This window comes from Cucurbita moschata, unplaced genomic scaffold (assembly GCF_002738365.1).
Source record: "Cucurbita moschata cultivar Rifu unplaced genomic scaffold, Cmos_1.0 Cmo_Scf00016, whole genome shotgun sequence".
Taxonomy (NCBI): domain Eukaryota; kingdom Viridiplantae; phylum Streptophyta; class Magnoliopsida; order Cucurbitales; family Cucurbitaceae; genus Cucurbita; species Cucurbita moschata.
This window is the reverse complement of record NW_019268532.1, coordinates 3,417,556-3,428,843: the sequence shown is the minus strand read 5'-3', so window position 1 is coordinate 3,428,843 and position 11,288 is coordinate 3,417,556. Positions and strand designations below refer to the sequence as shown.

Here is an 11,288-nt window from a genome sequence, read left to right as displayed (position 1 = left end):
TTTTTTTTTTTTTTTTTTTTTTTTTTTTTTTTTTTTTTTTTTTTTTTTTTTTTTTTTTTTTTTTTTTTTTGTTGATTTTGAACTGATTATTATATATGAGCATCTTTGTGTGTTAATTGGGTGCTGTGATGTGTAATTGCTTAAGGGTTACAGCTAGATAGTTTAGAACTTCATTGGGATTAGCAATTTGACCTCAAGCTTTTCCTTACATGAAATCTCTCGAAATTAGGGTATGACCTAATTTTGTTTCTTTGGACTTTAGAGAACATAAAGGCACTAACTTTTTCATTTTTTGTGTATATGTTGAAACTTGCTCATATTTGGTCTTCCATTTTGACAAATGGGGAAGTGTAAGAAAGCTGGATTTGGGGTTAGATTAATGATTTCATAGCTAGGGTTTTGTCCGTGATTAATTTGACGTTACCCTTGGTGCACTGCGTTTTCAAAAGCTTCATGTAAGTAGTAATTGAAATGTTGAAGAGGAGACAACCCGCTCTTGAACTTTAGACTATGTGTGTTGTGTGCTTGATCTAGCAATTTTGGACAACTGTTTTGCACTAAACTCAAGAAGAAAGAAAAGAAAGAACTTGGAGTTTGAGCATACATAATAAGTTGTTTTGTCATCTAGCTCGAGCTGTTCAAAAAGAAAAAGAGATGAGAATGTCGACTTGAGCAACGCAAATATTGATGAGAATACGATGCCCTAAAAACCTAAGGGTTCCTCTGCAAGGTTTGTCTACGGAGGGTGAGTCGGAGGCTAAGATCAGGTCAAAAGACGTAGTTGCTGGAGAACATGTGAATATTCCTGTACTACCCCTTGTTGTAATTTGCTCATATTGTGATTCTTGGAGTCCTATATTGACTAATTAAGAGAAAGATCATCGATATATAAGTAAGGGACGTCATCTTATGCTGAAAGTGCACCATATCAGACACGAATGTGGAGTTTCGTAGTTTAAGGGTTATGAAGCTAAATAATTGTGGATTGAACAATTGAACTAACCAACTCCCATGATGCCAATAAGAGCAAGAACAATAATAGGCAATGAAGCCAAAAAAGGGATGATATCCATGGCAATGGAAGGTTGAAGGTAAAGGTTAGTTGTTTGTGGTTGGTGAAAGTGTTGCAGTTGAAGCCGCCTAATGTTTATGAGTGCACATGTGGTGCGAGACTGAGTTTAAGACATATGGAAGGTCAAAGGAACTAAGCTAATGTGAGCTTATATTTGTCTGACTAAAAAGTACCATAATTCATTCCACAGTTGTCTGTCTGTCTGCTTTTTTTAACAAATAATGTTGTTTTGTTTCCTACCCTTGACTCCCCACACACTGCTTCATGTTCAATCATCATCATTTCTTCCCATTGGTTCCTTTCATACCACTTTCAAAAACCCTAATTCCCACCGTTATGAGTTATTGTCCTTTTTGAACTTTCCCTTTTGGATGTTCAAATCCACCGCTAGGAGATATTGTTCTCTTTGGACTTTCCCTTCCAGACTTCCCTTCGAGGTTTTGAATTTGATCTTGTAATATTTTGTAACACAGTTGAAGCCCACCGCTAGGAGATATAGTAATATTGTGTAACAGTTCAAGCTCACCGCTAGGAGATATTGTTCTCTTTGGACTTTTTCTTTCCACCTTTCCCTCACGGTTTTAAAATATGAATGCTAGGGAGAGGTTTCCACACCCCTTATAAAGAATGCTTAGTTCTCCTCTTCAACCGATGTGAGATCTCATCTCACATCCTAAGCCCACTGCTAGCAGATATTATCCTCTTTGAGCTTTCCCTCAAAGTTTTAAAACGCATCCCCTAGGTAGAGGTTTCCACGTCACTTATAAGGAATACTTCATTCTCCTCTCCAACCGATGTGAGATCTCACATATTTTTAGAAAAACAGTATGGAAAACAAATTTTTCTCGATCATTTTCGAAGCTGCAGTCTTAGATCATTTAAAAATTGTTATGCTTTTTAGAAAGTGTGATGACCCACATTAGTTGAAGAGGAGAACAAAAAGACCCTTTGTAAGGGTGTGGAAACCTTCTTCTAGCAGACGCGTTTTAAAGCCTCGAGGGGAAGCCCGAAAAGGAAAATCCAAAGAGGACAGTATTGGCCAACGGTGGGTATGGATCGTTACAGAGTTTATAAGCTCAAGTTTTTAGGGTTTCAAAGAATTTTCTACCACAATCGTGACATAGAATCATAGAGATAAATGAATAATGTTGAAAAGCCTAAGCTATGGATTTTATTTTTGGTTTTAGCATATACAATTATTCACCCATTATCTCTTTTAGGGTTGGTCACAATCCCATTAGAGAGTTGGTAAGATTCCAAGATTCTCAACATTAAGTTTTGATTTCATAATAATTTTATACATCAATTCTCATGATTTTAGAATTGATTTTGTTACGGATGTAACTTTATAATAATAAAAAAAAACGTGTTATACTCACTCTCAGTCTCAAAATCTTTATAAATCATAACTTACACTATCCTACATGCTTCATTCAATTTTTTACGAGCTGAAATCAATAGTAAATAATCTAATACGTGCAATTTTTAGGTGAATTTGCTTCCTTCATAAACTTAAAATAATTTATCGTCTAATTTTTTACTTTCACATATTTTATCCTATTAATAATAAAAATAATATAGAGATATTTGAAACTTAATCAAAATTACTAGACATAATTTAAGCTAAGTGGCAGTAAAAATCCACGTAAGCTCCAAATTCCAAAAATCATATATATTTAAATACATAAAACAATTCAATATATATATATATATAGATATATGTATATATGTGTATAAATATATATACACACATAGATATATATTAAATGGATTCCGTGATTGGGGCAATATTCCAGCGCAGGATATGCCAAAACCAACGGCTAAACAACGACTTCCTTCGTCACTTTTTTTTTTTTTAATGAAAATAATAAAATAATAATAAATTTTACAAAATAGTTTTCTATTTTAAAAATAACTTCGTTTAAAAAATATTTATGAAATTTTAAAAGTAACATTAACACATTCTACTTTTATTAAAAAAAAAAAATTTTAAATTCTTATATAAACGATGACGGTCTATAAACATCTCATAAATTATCTCCAAAGATTTTAATGTTATTTTTTAAAGTTCATGGGTATTTTTCAAACGAGTACTAGCGTAAGAGTGTGTTTTATTTTTTTTTATATAATTTTTTTAGATATAGTGCAAAATAAATTCAATAAAAAAATAAAATGTATATATATATTATATATAGATTCCTTTAGATTAATTAACAAATCTCCTGTGGTACTCATGTAACAGCTCAAGCCCAAGTTCATCGTTAATAGGATATTGTTTGTTTTGGCCCGTTACGTATCGCCGTTAGCCTCATGGTTTTAAAACGTGTCTGTAGGGAGAAGTTTTCACACCTTTATAAGGAATGTTTTGTTTCTCTCTCTAACTGATGTGGGATCTCACAACTCATAACATGAATTATTAGAGATTAACGACTCCCATGCTGCACTCATAACATGTTTCACTTGATATTAACAGCTCCCATGTAGGAGTCATAGTATGTACTACTAGAGATTAATTAACGACTCCCATATAGTACTCATGGTGTATACTATTAGACATTAACGAACTCCCTTGTATTATCAATGTGAACTATTGTCCTTATTCAAACAAGTTCACGACTAAGGGATAGAGATTCTATAGTTGTTCCCAAAACCAAAAGCATAATTTTATTGTCTCATCTCATATCAGATCATTAATCGTAGTTTAGAGACATAGTAATTTGCAATCACTAATTGTAACAGTTCAAGCCCACCACAAATAGATATGGTTAGTTTTGGTCTGTTATGTATAGTTGTTAGCCTCACAATTTAAAGACACTTATGGTAACGAGAGGTTTCACACCTTTACAAGGAATGCTCTGTTCCCTCTCCAATCGATTTAGGATCTCACAATCCACCCCTTAGAGGCCCAACATCCGCGCTGGCACACCGCTTAGTGTCTGATTTTAATACCATTTGTAACAACTCAAGTCCACCGCTAACAGATATAGTTCGTTTTGGCCTGTTACATATCGCCGTCAGTCTCACGGTTTTAAATCGCACCTGTTAGGGAGAGATTTCCACACCCTTTAAGGAATGTTTCGTTTCTCTCTCCAATCGATTTGGGATCTCACAATCCACCCCCTTGGAGGCCCAACATCCTCGTTGGCACACCGCCTGGTGTCTAGTTTTGATACCCTTTGTAACAGCTCTTGGCACACCGTCTGGTGTCTAGTTTTGATACCCTTTGTAACAGCTCAAGTCCACCGCTAACAGATATGGTTTGCTTTGACCTGTTACGTATCACCGCAGCCTCACGGTTTTAAAACACGCCTATTAGGGAGAGATTTCCACACCCTTACAAGAAATATTTCGTTTCCCTCTCCAGTCGATTTGGGATCTCACAATCTACCCCTTGGAGGCCCAACATCCTCTCTGGCACACCGCCTGGTGTTTGGTTTTGATACCATTTGTAACAGCTCAAGTCCACTGCTAACAGATATGATTCGGTTTGGCCTATTACCTATCGCCGTCAACCTCACGATTTTAAAACGTGTCCGTTAGGGTGAGGTTTCTACACCCTTATAACGAATGTTTTGTTTCCCTCTCCAACCGATTTGAGATCTTACAATCCACCCCCTTGGAGACCCAACATCCTCGCTAGCATACAACCTAGTGTCTACCTCTGATACCATTTGTAACAGCTCAAACCCACCGCTAACAGATATTCTCCACTTTGGCTCATATCACCATCAGCCTCACGATTTTAAACAATAAATATATAGTTTTCTTGAACGAGTTCTTATAAAATTAGTGATTTCATGGAGTTTAGGGAAAGAAAATGAGACACGATTGGATGGAGATTTTGGAGAAAGGTACAAAAGTGATACAAACCCAGAAAATTTGGTGTAAAACAATGAAAACAGCTTCAAATGGGATGAAAGTCCTTCAATTAAAATGGGGGTTTGGAAGAAAATTTGTACATTTAACGGTAACAACGAATTTATTTATTGGTGAGTGTTGGTACACCCAAATCACCCATATCATCTAAATGGAAAGGAGGATTCCACAAACCATGTACTTCCAATGGCTTCCCTGAATTGCAACAAAACAAACCATGGCCACAAACAAAACAAAACAAAACAAACAAAAAAACACATCACTTAACTTATCTTAACATGGTTTCTTCACGAAGGAATGACTGTCAGAAGTTGTTAGACAGTAACCTGGTTTTGCACTTTCAGTGTCGATAATGCTGTTTTCGTTGTTGTGATTACTCGAACATCCCGACGTACTCGTGTCTCGTTTAGCCAACAGTGTGAACTGGCAATACGCAGTTCGCAACTTTTTATACATTTCTTCCAGCCTACCACATTGTTCATCTTTCCTGTCCATTTCAATGAGCACCTGAAAAAACAATAGCATGGTTGATTGAACACTTGTAAGAATAAAAAAAAAACGTGTTCCGTTTCGTGTTCGGCTACCTCTGCAGCTGTGTTTTTGAATATTGGACCGAATCGCTGCCTGCAATACTCGTGAAATAGGAGCGTGCCGATGATTAATGGGATTGTGAAACCTGATGCAACTGGAGATTCTTTTAGACCAAACACTCCCAGAGCAATTATTTGAGCTACTACCATAGCAAAGATGGTTGTGTTGTGAGCTATAGGCCAAAATTGTCCTCCGCTTTCGTATTTCGATACGTACACGTTGAGAATCTGAGATAAATAATGTTTCAGAACAGCCATTTGTAAGGTAGCAGCCATTTTCAGTAAGAAACAGAACATGTAAGTCGGTGTTCCGAGACCGAACTGACCTGGTTTTTGTAAACGAGGTAGGCAAGAAAAAAGTAAAACAGCAAGAAGGGAGTGATCAAAGGAGCCAAGATGCAACACGTGAAGCCGAGGAAACCGAACAGGAGAATTCGAGGAACCTCCGTGTGATATGGGAACGAAAGAGTTTCGAAAAGTGGTTCGCTCTTGATTCTAAGAATCCATCTTCTGATCAAGTTGCAAGTAAGAGGAAAAAGTTGCATAACTTCACAAGACAAACTTGCCCAACCAGATGATAGAACATAAGTCAAGAAGAAACTAGCCTGCCATCAAAAAGTATGCACAATGTAACACAATCAATCAAACAAACAAACGCACAAAGAGAGCGTTTTTATTTCACCTGTGCCGGTACCGCTTTGCCAAATGTAGCAGGTATATCCTTTACACTAAAAAAGACATTCAACGTACGAAGAATCGACCCCGTAAATACGTTAACGAAAAAGACGTTCCATATCGTGAAGTACAAGACTTTAAGGCATGCACTCCGTTTCCGCCCACTGCGAGAAATAGATCCCTCCAGGGCTGAAAACGACATCATAGTCGGTGGAACCAGATACATAAATAGAATCAATATGACGCTCGGTAAGTATCCGGTCACCAGTTCGCTCATATATTTCCTACACAACGACATGATCGAGTAAATTCCTTGTATTCATGTTTGTATGATCTCTACTTGCAATATTTGCACTTACTTTTTCAAGAGGCCTTTAAGGAATGGGAATGCTTGCTGTAATTGTTCCAGCTGCGTCATGCTTTGTACGAGCGTTACAGGAAGCAAAAACACGAGCATGAATGCGGTAGCAGCAACCAGTGTTCCTATCTTTCGAATCCAAAGTTGCCGATATGGTATAGAAAGGTTTGACCAATAAACATCATGAGGCGCTGGAGCTAAGTCTGTCGCCCACGACATAGGATTTGCTGACTGAAGAGCGGTCGCAGCCATAAGCGCAGCATACCGAGTCTTGAAGAATACAAAAGCAGCTGAACATTCCTGATTTAGAAAACGAAACGTGACTAGATATTACGTAGATCCGTTTTGGAACGGTTTTTTTATGTAAACATAACTAATCTCTGACCTTTTCTCCAGCCAACATGTCCATATCACCGTATAGGTTCTTATCTGTCACACTGTCATTTACACTTGGAAGAATCGCAAAAGAATTTGTTGGTCCTGCACAAAAACATCCTCCTTTGAACTTCTGACAGTGCATCTCGACCGAATTTTCCTTCATCATGTTGTACATTTTCTCTGCATCACTCTGAAAATTAACTTTGTCATGAACTTCCAAAACTGAACAAAGAAAAGCTTTGAAAAGATGAATTTAAAGTTCTTTTTAGAGAAATCGTTCACGGTTCTTAGTTCTTGATAGTACAAACCGTGTTTCAACCGTGTTTGTCCTCAAATTCTAGTGTTTCAACATCCCAACCGTCAATAAATGATGTCATAACATGGTCCTTGTAACCGCCCAACCCCACTACTAGTAGATATTGTCCGCTTTGACCTGTTACGCATCGTTGTCAACCTCACGGTTTTAAAACATGTCTACTAGGGAGAGGTTTCACACCCTTATAAGGAATGTTTTTGTGGTGTCCCACATTGGTTGGGGTGGACAACAAAACACCCTTTATAAGGGTATAGAAACCTTCCCCTAGCAAGAAACCTTCCCCTAGCAGACGCGTTTTAAACCTTGAGGGGAAGCCCGAAAGGGAAAGCCCAAAGAGGACAATATTTGCTAGCGGTGGATTTGGGCCGTTACAGTTTTGTTCCCTTCTCACGTGGGATCTCACAATCCACCTCCCTTGGGGGCCAGCGTCCTCGCTAGCACTCCGCCTAGTGTCTGGCTCTAATACCATTTGTAACAGCCCAAGCCCACCACTACTAGATATTGTCCTCTTTGACTCGTTACGTATCGCCGTCAACCTCACGGTTTTAAAATGCATCTACTAGGGAGAGGTTTTCACACCCTAAAAAGGAATGTTTCGTTCCCCTCTCCAACCAATGTGGGATCTCACAGTCCTAAACTCGCTTCATCACATTCTAATGTGCTTCAGCATATGATCCATCAGCCAATGTACGTTTTTAGTTCTCGGTTTTATAAAATATGAGGCCGATCATCCTCCCGGAAGTGAATTAGATGCACAGTGACGACATATTCAACTTGCTCATTCCTAATTCCAAACCAAAACTCGAGCATATAACATATGTTAATTGGTCTATATACATATAGTAAAGAGGGAAATGAACTTAAAATCAATGATGAATATGCAGAATGAGTTGAAAAATATTTCGTAGATACGTACCAACAGTTTCTGAACGGTACCCGACCGATATATCATTTGGTGCGACAAGTAACCGGATTCATGGTAATTGGTGAAGAACTTCCGAACAGTTTCACTATAAGATTCGTCTGGAGACCACGGAATCGACCGGACTAAAACCGTAAAATAAGTAGGATTCATTTGAGCACCAGTGATGTAGATAAGTCTCATTCTACTTATGCTTAAGTACTCCTGCAAATAATTAGTGCAATTAAGGGCAATGTTCAATAGGAAAATCCAAAAACATGGTACATAAAACATCCTGAGGAACTTACAAAGTAAAGGAGAACACAAGCCGAACAACATATGACGTATAAAGCGATACAATGGGCACAAAGCCTGATTAAGGGGAGACAAAATCAAGAGTCGAGTTAAGAACATAACAAGAAGTTAAATGCATAAGGTAAGGAGTGTCGAGATCGCATACCACTTAGAATTTTCCTTGATGTTCTCAATGGAAAAAACATCGAGCGACTCGGAAGGTATCAGCTTGTGAGTCGTTTCTTGACCGTAATAATTTACTGGAAGCACTAGAAACAGGCAAGTGATGGCAGCAATTGAAAAAACCCGAATGCTGTACAGCAAAACAATTAGCATCTGCAGTAAGCAAAATCAGGAAACTGAAATTTGTTTCAACATACAGGAATTTGAAGTTGATTTACAAGCACATTGCAAGAACACAATGAGCTTACAACCAAATGTTATAAGAGTTGCAACCAACCTGAAGATTATTATCCTGAGAAAAACCACAGAATCTAAGCCATCGAGAGCCAAAATTTCTTCCTCAGTTGTTTCCCAAGCTTTCACTATCCAACTAGGGGAAGGAACAAATCTATCAAAGCAAAAGGTTTCACAGTGTTTCAACTTTCTTGACGCAATCTTTCGACCGAAATACACCGTTATGTTGCTCGGTTGCTTTCGTAATATTGAATACAGAGAGAAAAGCACCACACAGATGCCAATATTGATACCAACTGAAGTTAGAAGCGCAGAAAATTCCATTTCACTTTACTTTATCACAGTCCCAAATGAAATTATGAACACAAAGAATCACCCAAAACTAGGCTTCACTCAGATTGGCTTTCGATACCTTTTGTGCTCTCTTCCTGCCCACAAGAACACCCAAAATTTCCATTCCACATAAACAAACAAGCATAATCCGACCCTTATACGAAGAAACAGAGATAAATTACGAACAAAACGAACAGGGGAAAGGGAAAAGTACCTGAAAAACCCGGTGAAGAACACAGCAGAAACCCTAGGAATCGATATTGATTATGAATCGAGGATCGAATTGGGAAAACTTAGAAGTGAAAGAAAAGGGATATTAACAAATAATCACAAAACTTATACGTTATGAACAGCTTTGCTTGAACTCCAAAGATAAAAATCCAAAAAACCCTTTTCAAAAAAGAATACCCAGATCGAATCAAACCCTAAAGTCTCACCCGTTTCTTCCAAACCAACTCAAAACAGATTAAGAAATGGAAAACAGAACAGTTTGGAAGTGGGTAAGCAATTGGAATACGCTGTCCAAACGGAATGTTAGTCGACATTCGAAGGAATGCCACGTTGAATGGTTATCACACAATCGAGAAAGATCGAGCGGGGCCAACGGAAAATCCACGTGGCGGGCAATGATTGAATATTATTTATCCGATTACACAACCGTCCCAACTGTTGGTTGTCGGCTTCCCACGCTCTTTTATACTGCAATTGTAATCCATCCATAATTTTATAATTAGGTTTTGACACGTCGCGTCTTTTTATTGGTTGAAGCCTATGGATCCGGAAATGTCAGATACACTCAATTGTTTGATTAATTAATGTTGGTTTGGCTGGACATCAACATGTGATTTAAATCATTGTTGCGTGTTAAATTAATGTGTTAAATTAATGGAATTGTGACGGATGACTACCATGACAATAATTTTTTTTTTTTTTTTAGGGAGGTGAGTTGGGGCGATCGTGAGACCGACCAACCCGGACTTTCCATTTCAAATTAAAAAAATTGAGTTGGGTTGACATTTTTTTAGTCGAGTCAACTTGATCAACTCGAAAATAGGATTATACCTCAATTCAACCCTACTTTATTTTTAAGATTATTATCTACCGCACATATTGACTTTCGTCCCTACATCCTCATAGAACTTGTAGGGGTTACCCCAGAAACTAGCATCACCATGTTGACTTTCGTCCATTAAAACAAGTTCATAATTAGAGGTGAGTTAACTCGTTGACTGTCCGTCCCCTCATGGGTGTCTCATCATTACTGTTAACCACTAAACATGGATCCTGAGACAAGACATAGCATCTAACATGACCTAAGCCTTTCACTAATTCAAGGCTCATTTCTCTAGCGTGGTATCTATCCCTTGGATCTATTTCGACTTTTCGTAAGCGGGCCCGAGCTTTTTTCGGGTCGAAATATGGCTTTCACATTAAGTTCTGAATTAGTGGATGGATTGGTGTTGTTCCTCTACGCCTAGGACACCAGAATATCGAACCATGAACAATTATGCATTGAGTTTCTGGTGGTAGATCCCGCTTAGCTCAGAGGTTAGAGCATCGCATTTGTAAATCATAACCCAATCAAGATGATACGGATCAACCCCTTCTGTTTTCCAGAGTTAAATCAGAACCCAGTCAGAGTTACATGCTAGTTATTTACCTTAGGTGTAGCCTTCTATGATTGATTGTTATGAGCTCTTGAGCTTGCGTGCCTAATTTGCATGAATTATATATTATGATGTTAGACGACGATTGCATGCACACTCTATTATTTTCTATGGCCCATTACTATGATAAGCTTAGAGATTTGTGGTTAGGAGCGACAAGTCACTCTAGCTAGACCTAACCTTTTCCTAGATTGCTAGTGTGTGAACAGTATCTCTAGCTTCATGGGAGGATCAAGGGTTCCTGATCAGTTCTTACTTCTCCTAGCCATTTGGTACGGGAAATGTATCCTCATGTCGTACAACCCATTAGATGCATGGGAACGGGTTGGGTGGCGCCCCTCATAGGGGGACTATATTGGCTTAGGAGATACTTAACACACCCCTAGGCTAGATATCATGTAGTCTCAGATA

The 11,288-nt window shown here is 38.1% G+C and overlaps 1 protein-coding gene across 3 annotated transcripts; it reads right to left on the bottom strand.

Annotated features, from left to right (window-relative positions):
• Positions 1-4,981: 4,981 nt before the first annotated feature.
• LOC111454178 (CSC1-like protein RXW8) lies at positions 4,982-9,815 on the bottom strand. Of its 3 annotated transcripts, none has more exons than XM_023095537.1 (12): positions 9,425-9,815; positions 8,921-9,309; positions 8,627-8,773; positions 8,475-8,538; positions 8,182-8,391; positions 6,957-7,139; positions 6,573-6,871; positions 6,221-6,497; positions 5,865-6,143; positions 5,533-5,766; positions 5,275-5,455; positions 4,982-5,143 (listed from the first exon to the last, which is right to left on the bottom strand). In XM_023095537.1, the coding sequence occupies exons 2-12, from the start codon at positions 9,199-9,201 to the stop codon at positions 5,052-5,054; spliced, it is 2,247 nt and encodes a 748-aa protein (XP_022951305.1). In that variant the 5' UTR covers positions 9,202-9,309; positions 9,425-9,815; the 3' UTR covers positions 4,982-5,051. The 3 variants fall into 3 exon arrangements, with proteins under 3 accessions (XP_022951305.1, XP_022951304.1, XP_022951306.1); XM_023095536.1 differs by having other exon boundaries at positions 8,921-9,305; positions 9,425-9,814; XM_023095538.1 differs by lacking the exon at positions 9,425-9,815 and having other exon boundaries at positions 8,627-8,796; positions 8,921-9,034.
• Between the last annotated feature and the right edge of the window lie 1,473 nt (positions 9,816-11,288).

What these genes read in the sequence shown, in the direction of transcription:
- LOC111454178 (XM_023095537.1), bottom strand. Translation starts at nt 9,201, where the DNA reads ATGGAATTTTCTGCGCTTCTAACTTCAGTTGGTATCAATATTGGCATC. An exon ending in GCAAAGCGGTACCGGCACAG is followed by an intron (nt 6,144 to 6,220) that starts GTGAAATAAAAA and finishes TTTTGATGGCAG; the next exon opens with GCTAGTTTCTTCTTGACTTA. An exon ending in TCAAAAACACAGCTGCAGAG is followed by an intron (nt 5,456 to 5,532) that starts GTAGCCGAACAC and finishes TTGTTTTTTCAG; the next exon opens with GTGCTCATTGAAATGGACAG.